This window comes from Phalaenopsis equestris, unplaced genomic scaffold, assembly GCF_001263595.1.
Source record: "Phalaenopsis equestris unplaced genomic scaffold, ASM126359v1 Scaffold000002, whole genome shotgun sequence".
NCBI classification, from domain to species: domain Eukaryota; kingdom Viridiplantae; phylum Streptophyta; class Magnoliopsida; order Asparagales; family Orchidaceae; genus Phalaenopsis; species Phalaenopsis equestris.
Genome location: NW_018164444.1, coordinates 19,722,198 through 19,741,757, shown reverse-complemented (window position 1 = coordinate 19,741,757; position 19,560 = coordinate 19,722,198). Strand labels below are relative to the sequence as shown.

Here is a 19,560-nt window from a genome sequence, read left to right as displayed (position 1 = left end):
AAAGCCTCCTCAACTTCTTTTTTGCTAATGCGACGGTAAAAATGAAACGTTTTATTATTATTCACGATCTCATTTTTGGAGTTTCCTACTCTTTGTGCGCGCAACACAACCGTCTTTATCTACCTTAACTCTCTTCACATCCCCATACCTATCTCACCTACCTATGTTGAATTTCCTTTTCTAAGAAAAATACTTTTTGATTTTCATCTTTAATACACTTTATTTGAGTTAAATCCTTACTTTTCTTTTCTTTTTGTTTGATTAGTTTATATATATATTTTGCACCCTCCTTAGTATCTAATCTATTATAAAAATCATTAAAAGTAAAATTTTTAGCGTCACAGATTGTTCATTTAAACTCTCTGCGGGCCGTTTGATATTTTTCATAGTTCTCTAAGCTTTTACATTTAAACCAATTTTTATAACATAACTTCTTATATTTTATTTTTTCTTGCACATTATTATTTCACCACCAATTATTTTTATTTATAAAAACTTTTTTTTTATTCTCTAAGCACATCTTTTGCTACTTGTTTAATAGTGTTTGTTTCTTTATCCCACATAACATTTGCTTCATGAATATCCCAAATTTTGGAATCTTAAATTTTACTCATAAAATAATTTTATTTGTGTTTTTTAAGTTTCTTCATCTAATTCTACGATGATGAGTCCTAATATTTTTATTTTATAACTCTTAATTTTAAAATCTAGAACTAATAAACGATGTTGAGTACTTAAATTCTCACTTGGAATGACCTTACAATCTTTACAATTGCGACGATCTCTTCTCATAAGAAAATAATCAATTTGTGTTTTATTAGTTCCACCCTTATAAATAATAAGATGCTTATTTTTTTTCTTGAATAAAGTATTAGTAATAACAAAATCATGGGATAAAGCAAAATGGCTAAAGCAAAATCTAAAATAGCTCGACCTTCTTCATTAGTTACTCTGAAACCGTAATCACCATGAGTATTTCTGAAGTCTTCTACCACTCTATTGACATGTCCATTTAAATCTCTTCTAATAAAAATTCTTTCTTCAAGAGGTATCACCTGTATTAAGTCTTCTAAGTCATTCCAAAATTTATCTTTAGACCCTGTATCTAAATCTACTTGAAGAGCATAAGCACTTATAATATTAAAAATCTTAGTATCAATAATAATCTTAAGGGCTATAATTCTATCTTCAACTCTATTAATATTTACAACATTATCTTTCAAACTCTTATCTATAATTACACCATTTTTAAAGCGACTCTTACCAGAATACCAAAGTTTAAAACCTAAATTATCAATCTCCTTAGTCTTTTCTCTAACCCACTTGGTTTCTTGAATACATAAGATATTAATTTTCTTATGAATCATAATATCAACTAATTCCATTAATTTACTATTGAGAGTACCTATATTCCAAGATCCTATCCTAATATTAGTTTTATTAATTTCATGGACTAACTTCTTTACCCGCATTCGCCCGTAATGTAGGAACCCTTGCTTATTTGACAATACACCCGGGCAGTGTAGCGGCTCTTGCACACTTATCACTGTATTCAGGCTATACAGCGCGTCTGAAACTTACACAATGATCAAAAGGATTCATGTCATGATTTTTTTCGACAAGTTTTACGCTGACTGTCGACCACCTAACGCAACCCTCCACTTTTGACATCCGGGTTTGGGACCAGCAATGACAGTGTTCTATACGATTTTATTAGAAACCTTAAAATTGTAAAACATTGATTGACTTGAATAAAGATTTCAAATCATTCTTTTAGAAGGATTTTTTTTTAGTGCCATTCTTGGCGCTTCATTTGGCATTCAAAGTGCGGTGGGATCCTTCTTCATGTTAAATGGTGCCTTTGTTTTTGGTTTGTATCCATTGTTAGCATCCAAAAAAGAATTTTGCAACATAGTTTTTACTTGCTTAGTTGCATGGTTTTGACTCTTGGTGATCTTTGACTTAAACATCTGCTCTTTTAGCAACGATGTTATTTGGTGTTTGGTGTAGTTATGATTTATTGAATTAGGTGTATGGCTGTAGCTTATTCCGTACATTAAAAAGCAAGTTAGTGATATATAGCCCCAACTTAAAGTAATATCCACTTTCATTCTAGTAAAAGGTGGTGGTGTTATTAAGGTCTTCATCTCTTTTTCTAGCACTTGAGATGTGTGTGTGTGTGTGCATCAATTTTATGTTCTAGTTTGAACAGCCGGGCAGATATGACTTGGAAATTAGTAGTAGTGAAATTTAATTGTTTTATGAGAGTAGGAAATTTGGTTATGGTATTTTCATCAGCTATAGTTTTCCTAAAGGTTGATATTTCAAGTTCATTGGATTTATCATCTTTTTCAATTAAGAGATAGTTTGATAAATGATAAATCGATTCTACGTCACCTTTATTAGTTTTTCATTTTCTAGTCATCATATGAAGATGAGACTCAAGATTATGATAAAGTTATTGTGTAGATCAAGTGACAAAATAAATGGCTCCCATGCCCTTACATCTTCTAGAATACACGTCATTGATATATTATTTCAAATATTTTCTGAGTGGTAGGAGAAGTGGACTTCTTTTATTATATATATGAATAAATTTGGAAATTTTGGTTTAAGAAATGTTTATATTACTCGGAACTGAGATTTTGGTTTATCAGTGCTGCCTGGAATGAAATCACTCAGAACTGAAATTCATTTTTGGAGGAATAGGAGAATGATTGCTCTAAATTGAGGATATATGATTTGGTTAGACATCATATTAACAGTTTATACTGTTTGGGCTTCAACAGTGTCATTATTTACATAATTGATTTCTTGGATCAAAGGATTCGGAGGGGTAGAGATCCTAGGAAGTCTTATTACTCTTTGAGAATTAAATCTTATTTCTACATCCTCTTTGAAATTTGAACTATTTGACTGGCTTCTTAATTAACTGTTAGTCTTGGTGTGACAACACTAGAAATAATAAAATTATAAGAAAATGTTATTTCATTCCACTTAAAAACTATGTTGGCTGTTATGTGTGAAGCTAAAAGATTGGCTTAAATTAAATTAGTGGGATTCAATTATTAATTTAAAAGACATTTGAGGTGCATCTCAGTTTGAGTCGCTCACAAAAGACATCGAGGCCTATGCCTCAATATTGTCGGTGAGATTTACACCTTTTTAAACCATGGCGTATTCCTCAAGGCACTTGAGGTGTGCGCCTCATTAAGTGAATGTAATAATAATTATTTTAATATGATATATTTAATATATTATATTTTATTTAAATATTTTATATATATATATATATATATATATGAAAAAGTCCAAGGGCTAATTTATTAAAACAAAAAAGATACAGAAAGGTTGTATGACAAAGCTTAAAAGAAAACTCAACTCACACAGTACAACACACGCAAAACCCAAATAAAGCAAATATGCATAAAGATAAAAAACCAAAAAGCCACCAAAGGTTGCAAAAGTGCTAGGGACGTTCCACTTTAGTCCTCCCTCTGCCTCTACTTCTCGGAATTGAGTCTGCTAACAAATTAGTAAAGTGAGTGTCATTGCCCTAAGTAACCAAAGTATAATCCATCAGATTCCTGAGCTCAAGTGGGTCTCCATTCTTCTTATTCCTCCTCGATGTGTAGACCTGTCATTCCTCATCCGATGATTGACTCATTTGATCAATAGATTGTTTCAAAGTTAGTTGAACATGTGTAGGCTGTTGCACAACATGATCCCCATGAACCTGAGTTACAGTTACAGTTTGCTCGACCTGATGAGGCGGTAGTGAAACAGTAGAAGTATTGTAACATGTAATAACAGTGATAAGTTCTAGGGCAAGTGGGGTATGAAGAATCTCCCTCTCACCCACGATAGGAGGTTCCAGAGACGGCTGAGTGGTTGTAATATTGCCTGCGGGAATAGTGATGTATTTGGGGGCATTCTTTTGATGATCAATATTGTCAATAACTTGGAGTTGATCAGGAGGAGATGAAATCACTGTCTCTGGCGGAGCACTGTGTTTTTTTGGTTTGAGGTGTGGATGTAGATGGTAACATTGAGAACTGAAGTGGCCGAACATGCGACATTTTGAACAATACGAAAGAAAAAACTCAATCACTACATTTTGTCAATACCCATGATGTTGTGTGCCCAACCAAATTTCCTCACAAGCAGATGAAGTGATGTATCTTTCAACAAGTACTCTGGCTTCTGATGGATGGGAAAGATTAAAAGTATGAATGTCCGTTTTGAGTGACTTACCATAAACTGAGGCAATAGCGTACAAAACTTTTTGAGTAAAATAATGAAATTTCAGACCAGAGAGGCGAATCCAAACTGGAATAATCGGAGGTTCCGTCTGAGGGTCAAAATCCACAGACCATTTCAGAATCTTCATTGCTCTGTTATCAATCTAGATTATCCTTCTAGCAAATAAATGCGTGTAAGTCTCTTCATTATTAATTTGTATGAGAATGTGTCTTCTATCTAACAGTCCAATTTTTCACTCCCCAACCAGATGCATAAGCTCAAATTCTTGACGAATAAGTTCCATTTTGGGATGATCATACAGAAATTTCTCAACTAAATTCAGTCGACAGGTGGAAACAAGTTGAATACCTTCAGCTTCTGTAAAAAAGATGGCAAACTTCTCATTCTTTCTTTCAGGTTTCTTGATATCCTCCTCCCACTTAAACGAAGGAGGGAAAGAGCGATTTTGGTGTACCTGAGGCGGAGTTGACATCCGCAAGAGCAGCAGCATACTGTCTGAAGTCATCCCCAATAGATGGAGGTGTGGTGTTAAGAACAATGAAGAAAGCAATGAAGAGCAAAGTCAGAATCCAAAAAGCCCAAATCCAGAAAACAGGGAGCAGGAGCGGAAATCCCGAAAATACGCCCCGTTCTTAACACCCAAATCGCAGAAGCGGCGCAGAAGAGGCGCAGAAGCGGATGCATAAGCAACGCAGAAGCGGACGCAGAATCGGACGACGCCCCTGCGGAATCACGTCGAGCAGAGCGCAGAAGCGGACCCTGCGAAAACAGCTCTAGCAGAAGCATAGCGACGACGAAGGAAACGCGACGCGAGAAGCCGACGAGGAAGGTTAAGCAGAGATGAGGAGAGAGATATCGAAGCAGACACTAGGGTTCGTCATGAGGCGAAACCCTAGCAGAGCGGAGACGACGAGGGACCTATATTACAATTATATATATATACGAGGTTGGTTGAGAGTCGTAGTTGAGCAAGTTATTGTTGAGCGAGAACTTACAAGCTTATCTTCAAGAACTTTTGAGTGTGAGAGCTTTGAGGAGTGGTCATCTATGTGTTGATCGGAAGTTTGATTGTGTAGGATAATTTTTTCTTATATAAAAATATAAAAAGTAAGAATAAAATATAATTATTGAAGAAAATTTTGAAGATACTACTGTGAGTAAATTTGTGGAAGATAAAATTTTATATATTATGACTCTTCTAGAGATGTTGAAAGTGAGAATGAGATCATTGTAGATCTTGATCATAACAACTTGTTTAAATTTCGGGTGAGTACTTATCTTGAATCTCATTTCAATTTTTTCATTTTACATTAGCATTTAAGGTTGATATTTGTTTTTGTTTTTTTTTATTATGTCATTTTGTGATTCATTTCCTTATGATGATGAACTAAATAAATATGTCGAGGATTTATGTTATATTAATAATCCTTAATTTATGGCTTTTTATTTTTCTGCTTTTAGTTTTACAATTCGATTCGCTCCAAGGGTTACATCTCAACTCACTTCAAGGCTTATGCATTGCCTCGTCAAGAAACCCGTCTTAGTTCTCGATTTCATTTTCTTAAACCTTGGATTTAATGGTTTCATTATTTTTAATATATTGGCATATAAGCTATTCTTAACATTCAAATGAATATGGAATAATAGGGTTATGATTGTTGGTCTGAATTAAAAATTATGACTATGTAAATTAAGTTACAATATAGTAAATTTAAACAATTTAACAACTGGTAAAGATTACTTGAGACTTGAGAATTTATTAAAATATATTGATTTGTGGTATATGTTGTTTTTCATAACTCTTATAAGTGATTGTGCCCAGTTTAAGAATGGTCCAGTCCTAAATAGGCTTAAGATGGAAGTATTTGATGTTTTAAATCTCAAATAGTCGGTGGTTTAAAGGCTAAGTGAACTAATATTATGTGGATGTATTTATAATTTTGTATATAGGTTCAGGGGCAGAACCTGTCTCTTTTTTTAGGGTGCAAACTTATTATATTAAAAAAATTCAAACAAATCAAATGAATAACAAAATTCAAAATAAGATTTTGTATTCCATTATCAATGCTAAAATGAAATATATTACAAATTTTTAGTCTATTTTGCATATTTTAATAAGATTATGTAACAATTTCATTCGGAATCAAATCAAATATTTCTTTTTCAATGTACAGGACGAGACAGTCATTAAGCCAATCATCATCCATTTGATTACATAATCGATTTTTGACAAATTTGATTGCAGAGAATGTTCTTTCAACTATAGCAGTAATAAATGGTAAAGTGAATGTTATGATATTAAGTCTATAAACTAAAGTATACACACCATCATTCTTTATCTGAACCAACTGTTTTGCAAGATTAGTAATATCATTTAAAGATGAGAAATCAACATTACTGCGCAATTTAAGTGTATAGTTGATGCTTAAATGCAGCAAACCCAATAATAGAGAAATCATATGGATATAATTCTGCAAGGCGAATCAATTTTCTCTGGTAAAAAATAGAGAATAAATCACTTGGGCTTAAACATGACACACAAAGAAGTAGCTGAGTATTTGTTTTAGATAAATGATTGTTGAACTCTTGAAGTTGCATGTCGTTCACAGTATAAAACAACTCAACACGATAATAATTTAAATTTGTCATTTTTTCACCTCTACGTGTTGATCGATGATTAGCCTTGAAAATATCGTTTATATCTGGAATAACAATTTCAAAAATATTATAAAAAGGAGATACTTATCCAATAAAGAATCTCATTCTTTTTCTCTCATCATCTGTAATCATTGTTTGGAGATTTGCACTAATTTCATTGAAATTTCTTTGTGGGGATTATGATAATTCATTTGTAATACCTAAAATATCAATCATTAAATGCATTGTAAAGAAAAAGCCAAAAGATTCCATATCAATGATTAAACCACTAGTTTCAATTGACTGTTGATCATGTACCTTATCATCCTTTACAATCTCAATTACTTCAATTACATATGCATACTTTTTTGTGAGACTAATTAAAATACAAAAATGTGAGTTCCAATGGTTTTCGCTAGCTCGTTGCAAAGTAGTTTCTCATTTATGGATTTAAAGTTGTCATTTTGCTGTTTGGCAAAATATAGGTTAAATTATGCTTTAAATCTTGCCTAATGCTCAAATCTATGCCACCTTCCCTGTGCTTGCTCTTTTACCACGATCGAAACAGCAACAATGTTGAGAAATAAGAATTTTTGTTTGGGTAAGTGCTATTTCATTTATGTCTAATGTCAAAAAAATGATGATGTTAATCATTTGAACAACTCTCCTCATCAGGCTTAAATATTTTGAATCCTTTTTCTGATTTGTTCTTGGATTTATATTTGTCAAAATTGAAGTTTAAGTGCTAGATATGTAAAAGATATGAATTAAGTGGAATGTATGTAAATCATCCAAAAAAAAAAAAAAAATAGTGCCCAACCTTCACTTGCCTGTCAATTTTTGACGAACAAAATTGTGAAAAGTTTTCCAAGCAAAAAGAGAGCTTATTTTCACCTCCAGTTTTAATTTGCATAGAAATTTTACCTTGAGAAGAGCATGGCTCTAGCAATCTATTAGGAACTGTGGCAGTCTCACCAATAGTTTTTTTGAATCCCGAGACTACAAGGAAAAAAAATTGCAGATTAAAAAAAGGAAGAAAAAATTTTCTGTCCGGACTCCGAACGTAGCTCTACATGAGGACTCCCAGTAACTTACCGTCATGTGTGTTATATCGCGCCCACTTAAAAAATATTAAAGTGGAACCACGGACTTAGCAATAACCCTGAAATAACCTCGAAAATAACCCAAAATAACCTCTTTGGTTCCATTTTATTAACTTTGAAATAACAACTTGAATGTTATTTTTGAGTTATTGAAGAGAAACTCATATATTTCACTTTAATAACCCATAAATAAACCCGAAATAATCTCTGCGGTGTTATTTTGGGGTTATTAAAGTAGAACTGCGAATGTTTTTTCGGGGTTATTTCTGGGTTATTGAAGTCAAATATATAGATTTCTCTTCAATAACTCCAAAATAACCCAGAAATAATCTCTGCGGTTTAACTTCAATAACTCTAAAATAACCTCCAAGATGTAGCACATGCGGGGACATTATTGGAGTCCGCACGTTGAGCTACATTCGGAATCCGGACAGAAAATTTTTCTTTTAAAAAATTGATGTATAAACTACAAAAATATGAATTAAATGAATTATTATGTAGTTTTAGATAAAATCAACTAAAACTCAAGTCAGGGAGAGCAGTCTCATGAATGAAATGAATCAATTGATAGCATTACATTAAATTAACTCCAATATGTTACTATAACTTAAACAAACCCTAACTCTCATAATTTTTTTTAGTATTTTTTTGTTTTCCTTTTTCCTTTTCTTTAAAGAGAACAGTTCAACATAGCAATTAAGTATATTACATTTAATGGTGCTGTCCAAAAGCTCAAGACTTTTGGTATAACAAATGAACATGTAATATGAAATGGTCCCACTTTGGTGCTCTGAACTTACAATGCAACTGCCCAATTCAACTTGAAGCCTAGTTAAAAATTACTAAATCCAAAACATTAAAAAATTTTTTTAACTTGATAACCTGTTGAGCTTAATATGAGCTGGTTATGTACATAAAGTTTACTTGGAAATCATCTATAGGTTATACCATTTACGTGTACATATTTCTATTCAATTATATGAAAATTTTGATGGTATAAGTGTAAAAAGCAAAGTTTAAGTGTTAGATAATGTAAGTATATAGAAATTTGGCAGTAGTTATGTAAATGACCCTTTTTCTTTTTGTGACGATTCGATATAATTTTTTGTTTAAAAGCTTTTTGCATGTTATTTAGTAGTGCTTGTAGATTTATGTATGCTAGTGGAGTAATGGGGTGAAAACATCACTCCCAAAAAATTTATAAAATTCTCAGTGATTATATAATTTTGATTTAAATTTAAATATTAAATACTCATAAATGATTTTCTTAAATCATGCCCCAATTCATTGGTCATCTCATCTCTCTTGCTCTTCGCTTTATCTCTTCGAATTACCATTGGGCATGTCAGTTTTTTGCTCCACATAAAATTTTCTCTTCCAATTAAGGATTCCGATCTTAAACAAGTCTATATCGTTTGGGGAGTTTACATACCTACCACTCAATTCTTATGTATTTACATATCTAACACCTAAACTTTGCTTATATCTTTAGAGTTTACATACATACCCCTTATTTAATATATGTTTTAGTTTTATTGTTCTTTCAGTGTGTTTTTACATATTAGTATCTCCATCCTGAGATTTCAGATCCCGGCAACCATAAGGATTTGACTGTTCCATATGCCATAAGAAAGACATTGTGCAATAAGTTTTGTAGAAATGTTATATGCAAATTTGCATACTCAGTTCACATTTATGGGATATGTTTTGAAATCATTTGATAATTATTATATGATCCCTTGTGACTCACCAATATTTTTTGAATGAATATTTTTTAATTAGTATAAATCATTAAAGTTGCAATTAGTTTTCAGTTTAGAAAATAAGTTTGCACCAAGCATTATATGAAGAACTCTTTCTTCTTACTATAAAAAACATCATTAATAAATGGATGTTTAAAGGGGCATTTACATACATACCACCCAATTTTGTTGAAATATCAATTAAGGTATGATGATAATGATTGATATGTCTTAGTTTTGATTTATCTTAATTTGGAATATCAAATAAATATTATTTTTTTGTTCAACGTTATTTTTTTCACAAACCTTTTTAACATTTTGTGCCATTATTGGTTCTCTGTTCGAAGCCTCTATTTATGATACACATTTCCCTATTCTCTTTTATTGCTTCCATTTATATTTACTTGTTACTTGATGTTAAACTCTTAGGTTTGAATAATTTATTTGTTTAATATATATTTCATATTACAAATGTTTTATTAGCAATTTTAAATTATTTATATTGATATTACAATTTTAAATTATTTATCTTTAATAAATAATTTAAAGAGAAAAGAATGAATATAAATTGATATTGACAGTCTTCCAACTTTTCCTAGGCTTTGTCCTTTGATTTAGAGTTATGGTGTTAATGAAAAGGATGCAGTAGGAAGGAAGGTACCACTTCAGCCAAAAATCACAATTTTCCTCAAACATTGATGGGTAATGTTGCACGAAGATTTACTTCAAAATGGTTTGAAGAATATCCAACTTGGTTAGAGTATAGTGTGCAGAGAAATGCAATATATTGTCTTTATTGTTATATATTTAGGCATCAAGAACAAGTTATTAAAAGTCAAGAGGGTGAAGATTCATTTGTTGTTGAAGGATTTAAAAATTAGAATAAAAAGGAAAAAATTTTAGCTCATGTTGGTGAACATTATACTACTCATATTAAAGCAAAACAAAAATGTAAGGATTTAATGAAATTGCAAATGCAGAGTGTTTATTCTATGCATTTAAGTAAGGATGAGAGAAACAAAAAAAAAATCGAATTTTTGTTGATTGTAACAGTTGATTGTATTCGATTTCTTTTACTATAAGGATTATCTTTTTGTGGTCATGTTGAATCATCTGAATCAATTAATCAAAAAAATTATTTGGAATTGCTTTATTTCCTTACGAATCACAATGAAAAAATGAAATAATGAAGAAAAGATACATCTGATAATGCTATTACAAAGGTACAGTTGACTTCTCAAAATAATCAAAACCAACTTTGTCAAACCGCAACAACTGAGATTCTTTCCCTTCATGTTGTATTAACGAAGGAACAACTAGATGTTGCAATTACATGTGTTGATTAAAAAGGATAAGTCATTGAAAGATTTATTGTTATCAAACATATTTCTCTATAAATGTAGTTACTCTCGAGACAACCCTTGAAACTATATTTACGAAATATTCATTAAGCTTGCATAGAATACGTGACCAATGTAATGATTGAGCATCTAATGTGTGAGATGAGTTTAATGGCTTAAAAACATTTATTTATATTCATTGTTGTGCTCATCAACTTCAATTATTGTTCAGTAGCAGTAGCAAAAAATCATTAGCAAGTCAAACATATTACTGAGTTTACTTTAAGAATTCTGAATACTATAGAAGCTTCTTGTGAGAGGAGTGATGCTCTCAATATAATTTAACATGAGAAAATTCTTTTGTATTAAAACTGGAGATTTACTTAGTGATCATGGTTTAAATAAAAAAATTACTTTGTAACGAGCTGGTGAAACCTATTGGAACTCACTTTTTCGTACTTTAAATAGTCTCACAATAATACTTGTATCTATAATTGATGTACTTGAGATTGTAAAGGAGGATGGGATACATAATCAAAAGTCAGCTGAAGATGGTCTTTTAATCAGTGCAATAAAATCTTTTTACTTTATCTTTTTAATGCATTTAATGATTAAAATTTTAGGTATTACAAATGAATTATCACAATCCCTACAAAGAAAAGATCAAGATATTGAGAATGCAATGAAATTAGTATAAATATACAAGCAACTATTACATATGATGAGAGAGAATAGATGAGATTATTTATTGAATGAAGTATCTTGTTTTGTAATGTTTTTGCAACTGATATTCCAGTTATGAAATATATTTTTAAGGCTAATTGCCGATCAACACGTAGATATAAAAAAAAAGACAAATTTACTTTTAACATGTTGAGTTGCTTTATATTATGATCGACATACAACTTCAAGAGTTGAACAATTATTTCTTTGAAACAATGTACTGAGCTACATTTTTGTGTGGCATGTTTAAGCCCAAGTGATTCATTCTTTGCTTTTGATAAGGGGAAATTGATTCGTTTATATTCATATGATTTTTCTATTGTTGAACAATAATTAGTCACTTATATTATTGATATGCGCATTAGTGTTGATTTCTCATTTCTAAATGGTATTGTTGATATTGCAAAACAATTATTTTAGACGAAGAAGGGTGGTATGTATCCTTTAGTTTCTAGACTTATTATCTTTGCATTTTTACCAACTGCTAATACTACAGTTGAAAGAGCATTTTCTGCAATAAAAATTGTCAAAAATAGATTGCATAGTCGAATTGGTGATAAATGACTTAATGATTGTCTCGTTTCATACTTTGAAAAAGAAGTCTTTGATTTAGTTTCAAATAAAGTTGTTATGCAATATTATCAAAATATGCAAAATAAATTGAGAAGTTTTGGAATACAAGACTTTGTTTTAAATTGTGATATTGATTTTTTTTTAATATAATAAGTTTCCCCCCACAGGTAAATTGATGGAATTAGTTGATTTTATGGTTCATAGAAAGATAAATATCTTTTGTATTCAAAAAAATAAATGGGTTGGAGAAAAGACTAAGGAGATTGATAGCTTAGGTTTTAAATTTTGGTATTTAGTTATGAGCTGCACTAGAAATAATGTAGGTGTAATTATAGATAAGAGTTTGAAGAAAATGTTGTAAGAATTAATAGCCCTTAAGATTGTTGTTGATACTAAGATTTTAATTTTATAAGAGTTTAATGGTTTTTTCTGGTCCAAAAATTTTTTAATATCTGCCCATCATTTTGTTATGGCTTCATCTTCAATAGTGTTTATGTCATTGTCTTGATATTTTTTCATCTTTTTCAAGATTAGGTGTGGGGGTTGCAAAGAGTTTTGCAACTTGTTGTTGATATTTACACAACATTCTTTTTTTAATCCAATCTAGCAACTCGTGAGGATATTTCCACTTTAAATTGTCATGAATATTTTTACGAGTAAATTTGAGTTTTGTACTATGATTTTCTAGTGACTTGCTCTTTATTAATGCTAATAAAATTTTCAATATATTTTTGGTTTTCATTCACATTTTTGCATCCATTACTCCGGTAAAAATCTCCTTTGAATACACAATTTATTAAGTTAATTATGACCCTTAGAAATGTTCCATGACCAAATTTGAGGATTTTGACACTTTGTGAAGCATAAACTAAACTTTGGCATTGAATTAATTAATCTGTAGTAATTACTTGTATCGCAAAAGATGATTTCACCCGCATGTTATAATTTTCTTTAAAAGAAGTAGAAAACAACAATAACAATACTTTATCTCACTAAGTAGGGTCGGCTACATGAATCATTTTTCTCCATTGTCATATTAAGTGTCATATTTTCATTTCTTTCTAATAAATTAAGATCATTTTTTATACATGCCCAAGTCGTTCTTGGTCTACCTCTATCTTTTTTTAACATAAGTCAAATCTAAAACATCTACTCTCCTAACTGGGTCATCAGATGGTTGATGTTTAATGTGACCAAACCATCTAATGCAACTTTCTCTAGTCTTGTCTACCACTGGAGTTACTCCAACCCTTTCACGGATATATGCATTTCACATTTTACCTCTAAGTGTAAAGCCACTTATTTATTTGAGCATTCTCATCTCAGCAGCACGTAACTTAAATTTTATACTTCTCTTTTACAGGCCAACATCTTGCACTATAAAGTATTACAAATCTCACCACCATCTTATAAAATTTACCATTAAGTTTAAGCGGTATTTTTATATCACGCAATAAGCCCGATGCATTCCCCAACTTCAGCCATCCAACATGAACTCTACTATTAACATCCCAATCTATAGTACCATCACTTTAAACAATAGACCAAAGATATCTGGAACATTCACTCCTTTTGATGATCTAATCACCCATTGTTACTACCCCTCCACTAAATCTATTACTGTTAAAATTATATTTCATGAATCTAATTTTAGATCTACTCAAATGAAATCCTTTAGAATCTAAAATTGACCTCCATAATTCAAGTTTATCCTAAACTTTCTCTCTAGTTTTATCCACAAGAAGGATATCAGCAGCGAAAAACATACACCAAATTACATCCTCCTATAAATGTTCAGTGAGAACATCCATCACTACAGCAGAAGAATATGGGTTTAATGACATAAACCATTTAATATAGGAAAATATTTGGTTAATCCTTCTTGTGCTCGAACACAAGTAATAGCTCAACTATATATATCTTTAATGACTTGAATATAAGCAATATCAACATCTTTCTTTTTTAGAACTTTTTGTAGCTCTTCGCTTGGATACTTATCATAAGATTTTTCTAAATCAACAAAAATATATGTAAATCCTCCTTACTCTCTTTGTACTTTTCCATCAAACCTCTCAATAAATGTATAGCTTTCATAGTAGACTTGCCCGGCTAGAATCCAACTTGATATTCATAAAATTTTGTAGCACGTTGTAACCTATGTTCAATTACTCTTTTCCATAACTTTATTGTATGACATAACTTAATTTTTCTATAATTTGTACACACTTATGCATCCCATTTATTCTAAAAAAAAGGAATCAGTAGGCTCTTTCTTCACTCATCATGCATCTTTTTAGTATTCAAACTAATATCAAAAAGTTTATCGTGCCAAGAAATTCTCAAATTTTTTAAGCATATTCACACTTCTATCGAAATGCATTTATTTAATAGAGAAGTAGAAATGAATTCTAAATTACCTTAAGTCTATCCATCATCTATTTATTTATTTTTTCACTTTCCCATCATCTATTTGACTATGAAGGAATTTGTTTGGTGATTGATTAATTCATTAATACGATCATCTATATATATTTTTTAATTTATAACATAAAATGCTTTCACCACTTTCTTTGTCATAGATCAATAAGTACTAAAATTACTCCTAAGAAATGAGGAATTGTGACTATTTGCCACTCTTAATAAGGGGTTTTGACCCAAATATTTGTCATGTTAAATCCTATTGACGATGCATTTGCTATAGGGAATTGCTTTGTTTTGTTCATTTTAGTTGTATAGAATCTTTACACATTTTAGTTACAAGGCAATTTTCTCACAAGTGTTTTTCATGCGGATAGACAATTGTTTCCAAGCCAATCCTGACAAGCATCCATGTTTACTAGATATTACAATTCTCTGGATTATAGTTTGTAATATATTTCAGTGTTGGCTTTACATAAAGAAGTAGTTTAGCTTCCATGATTTCTTTTGAATAGGATAATTTCTCATATGTTCTCCTTCTAGGTAATCCATATAAATATTCCTTAAGGTCTAGTTTGCCTTCTCCTTCAATGCTTGTGGTTAATCCCTTGCGATCTTCGGAGGAATATTCTCCTCAGTTCAATATATTTATTTTGCTGTGCTGCAAAAGTTTCTTGGCTTTAATATAAAAATGATAAATTGACAATTGTGCTTTGTACCCTACAAAACTTTTTTTTTGGAGAGTAGATGCATGACATCTATCTACATAGTTGATTTAACTGCACTAAAATTACTTAATAATATATATTTTTTTTAATTTAATACGCCCTCTTAAAATTTTGACATACATTTAACAAATAAAATTGTTTTCTTTTTTAATTATGGAATTCTATATTTGCATAGTCCATCTGGTAGAACTGTAACGAACTAATTCTTCATTAAAGTATCAATTTCAACCATCTTAAAACAATCTTGGGCAGTCATATATAAATAGGATATCTTTTTTGCTCTCTTTAATTTTTTCTATAGCTAATATGTGTGTTGAAGTCCATGAGTTTGGCTTTTTTTTTCCTTAAAGAGACCATTTAGGATATTAGGATCAATAGTTAATTCTTTTTAGAAGCTTGCTCCATAATTAAGTATATAGTTAGGTAATATCAAGGGTTTTATTCGTAATTTTAGAGGTAAATTTAATACTTTTCCTTAAGCAATTAAAAAAAACTCTTTGCAACCCTTGTACCTCGTCTCGAAGAAGATGATAAGTTTTAGGGCTATCATGAACACTATCGGAGATGTGCCACAACAATGTGAGTGGACTATATTAGAAATTTTTGGATTAAGGAAAATCATGAAGAAACTGGTACGGCTCATGTTCATATCTACTACAATTTAATATTTGGACATAACATCATTCTAAGATGCAATCAAATATATTTAATTTTAATTAGTTTGTTTCTATATGTATCTTAATGTTGGAGCATATGAAAAGTATCGTAGGATGTTAAAAAGGAATATGTAGTAGAATTGAAAAATCATTTCACCTCAAAATATGTAGCTAAAAAAACATGGATGAAATGATTGGAAGTACTCTTACTTTGATTCTCAACAAGAATATTTAGTTTTGATGTTTGTAGTCGAAGTATTTAATCTTTCTTTCGATAGAACTCAGAGATCGATGGATAGATTTGATAAATTTGGATGAAGATGAGAACAAAAGCTCTCACACAATGCTCTCATTTATATGTTTTATGTTCAAGACTTACGTCTTAATCCACCTTAAGATTTAAGTCTCGCTTTGACAATACAAAATGGTCTTAATCCCGGATTTTTGTCTATTTAAATTTTTTAATCTTATAATGTGCTTTTTATTTATTTCAATATTTGCATCATCAAAATTTATTGCATATGAAAAATGTGTGTTTGTGTATGTGTGTGTCTATATATATATATATTAATAAAGTTCATTATTACACATATTTTTAATATATAATAATAAATTACAAGTTCTTGCATTATAAAAATCATGCACTTGAAGCCTTCAAAGAAAAATGTAGAGCAGCTTCTCTAAAAGTCGTAAGTCCCTTCAGGTCACAGGTTCAGATCCCACCCGTGTGTAGGGCGTGGTACTCGAATATTTAGCACACCTAGGGATGGTCGAGGCTCCCCCAATAGCCTTTGGCCATTCGTTTCAATAATAAAAAATAATAATAATAATAATAATATTTGTTTGAAATCCCTGATATTTCGGTGAGGAAGAGGTACTAGGTTCTTAAGTCTCAAGTTTATCAATCCATTTTTTTTTATTATTATTGTAGTTATACTCTAATCTTCTTTTGAGACCTTTTTTATCTTTTGTAGGGTAAAGCTGCATAAAGATGCTGTCACTCAAGTTCTGCATCTTCAAAATTTTTTTATATGCATTTAAACAAATTATCCAACAGCTCCAAATTTACTGAATTGCAGTGATTAATTTGATTAAATTTTCATATCCTCAACATTTTACTCCTAAGTTATGCAGGACTGAGCAAGCGGACCACTTCAGAGGGTCTTAGGGAAGCCTTTATGAAGTTCGGGAATGTCATCCAAGGTATTTATCTCTCTAAAAAGCTTACAAAAAAAAAGAACACTCGAGATATCCTAATTTCTGTTTTCCCCTTACATGTTAATCAGCCAGGGTTGTAACCGATCGGGTCTCGGGCTACTCGAAAGGTTTTGGTTTTGTGAGATATGCTACAGTCGAAGAAGCAGCTGAAGGCATAAAGGGCATGGATGGCAAGGTGTGGCTTAGTGTTTGAAATTTTAATTTAGAAATTGAAATCCTCACACCTTAGTACTTATGTTTTTGTTGCCAATTTTTTTCTGTCTCTGTTGCAGTTTCTGGATGGTTGGGTTATATTCGCAGAGTATGCAAAACCAAGGCCACCGCCACCTTCTCAAGCTCAGTCATCCGAGTCTCCGCCGGCACCACCATCAAACTACATGTCCCAAACTTCACAGTCTTGGACGAGTTACCAGTCGTCTCAGACATTGCAGACTCGTCCAATCAACAACTCAGTACCACCATCGAACTATTCCTCCGAGACATCACCCCCTCCTTCAGCCTATTCGCAGGCATCGAAATCTCAACTGGGCTATGCGTCAGGGCCGCCAATAGGGTATAATCCACAGGCATCTCAGCCTCCAAATTTTCCACCAAGTACATCAGTAAATACAGAGAATTCATCAATTCAGCCATCAGGAAATCAAACATCAGACACCAAGTCCTCCTCCTGACTTGAATCTGGTAATGGAATGCCCAAAGAAGACGTGTAAACTTAAGATACTATTAATTTTTATCAAATTTTCATCTCATTAAACTATTTTTGGGTCCACAAAATCAGCCAACCGCTTATATAAACCATCAAGTTCCCACAGACGAATCCTTATTCTATTTTTCTTTTAGGAAAACTTACATGCCTACCACAGAATTTTTGTGTTTACATTTCTAATGCCTAAATTTTGATATTTATATTTATAATATTTTAGTGTTATAATTTTAGGAAAATATATGCATGAAAATGACTTTCATTTTTTAAATAATAATAATAATATCAAAGATTTGAATGAAATGCAAGTAAATATCAAATTCTTGGTGCTTAATATGTCAATTGATAAAACTTGTGTGATAAGCATGTAAATCCTCTTTTTTTTTGTAAGTATGATTATGATGCAATTTATTTGTTATTAGGTAAGTTTATACTTGTAAAATTAAAAACAAACCCTTCAGCGGGAGAAAATATTTCATCCAGATATTGGCGGTCACGTTGTCATATATGTCATCGGCGGGCAACATGGTGGTCAGTGGTTGGTCGTGTGGACGTCCAAACAGAATATATTTTTCTTCCAGGTCTTGCAATATTCAAAGTTGGTTTTTGTTTGCATTTTAGGTCAGACGTCTTGTTGTTGTAATTAAACCGAGTCGAGTAAGCTATGGATTGAATTTAGCTTTGTCCAATTATAAGTTTGCTACAATTTAGTTCAAATTTGAGCCGAGTTTAACATATATATATGTTCATGTTTAGCTTGTTTAGATTGTTAAATGTTCATAGCCATTTATGCTGATTTATTTACATTAATTGAGCCGACTAAAAATTTGAATTAGTACAAAATTTTTAACAAATTTTTTAATATAAAATTAGCAAAAAAGTTAAAAATTTAAATGAATATTTGATTTTTTTTATATGAAGGTATTAAAAAATAATTTTATAAATCTAAATAAATCAGGAATGATTACATTAAGCCAATCCTAAACTTACCATCTACTTTTTCTAAACAATGAGAACAACATTTACATATTTTAGTTGTTTTTAAAGTAATAATAATTATTTATTATACTTTATTTCACATCAAAATATAAATAAAATAAAATAAATAACAAAAAACTAGAAATGATCCCAAACGAACGAAAATTTATCACAAGCAGATGAACAATTATGGATGGTGAGGCCACCTCACCACAAATCCACATCAACATTTAGAAAAAAAAAAATACATAAAATGTTGAATGTCATAAGTTTTCATGAAGACCAACTTATGAGAGCCAATCCATTTTTACTCCTAGCATTTTTTTCTTATAATTAATTTTTCTTCCTAAGCAATGGTCTTTATCTATTAAGAATTTTTTACATAAATCTAGGCATCTTTTAATATGGTTTATAATTTATCTATTATTATTCTTTCATCAGGGAATCCAATGCTTTTGTGGATTCTCCTAATCATATG

At 30.9% G+C, this 19,560-nt stretch overlaps 1 protein-coding gene across 1 annotated transcript in view; it reads left to right on the top strand.

The window, feature by feature from the left end:
- The window catches only part of LOC110030788 (RNA binding motif protein, X-linked-like-1), a 24,536-nt gene extending 6,300 nt beyond the window's left edge, over positions 1 to 18,236 (top strand). The window contains exons 2-4 of the mRNA XM_020733709.1: positions 17,318 to 17,386; positions 17,470 to 17,576; positions 17,674 to 18,236. Of these exons, the coding sequence (XP_020589368.1) occupies positions 17,318 to 17,386; positions 17,470 to 17,576; positions 17,674 to 18,072 (575 nt within the window). The 3' untranslated portion in view covers positions 18,073 to 18,236. The remainder of the gene's footprint in view (positions 1 to 17,317; positions 17,387 to 17,469; positions 17,577 to 17,673) is intronic.
- The last annotated feature ends 1,324 nt before the right edge of the window (positions 18,237 to 19,560 follow it).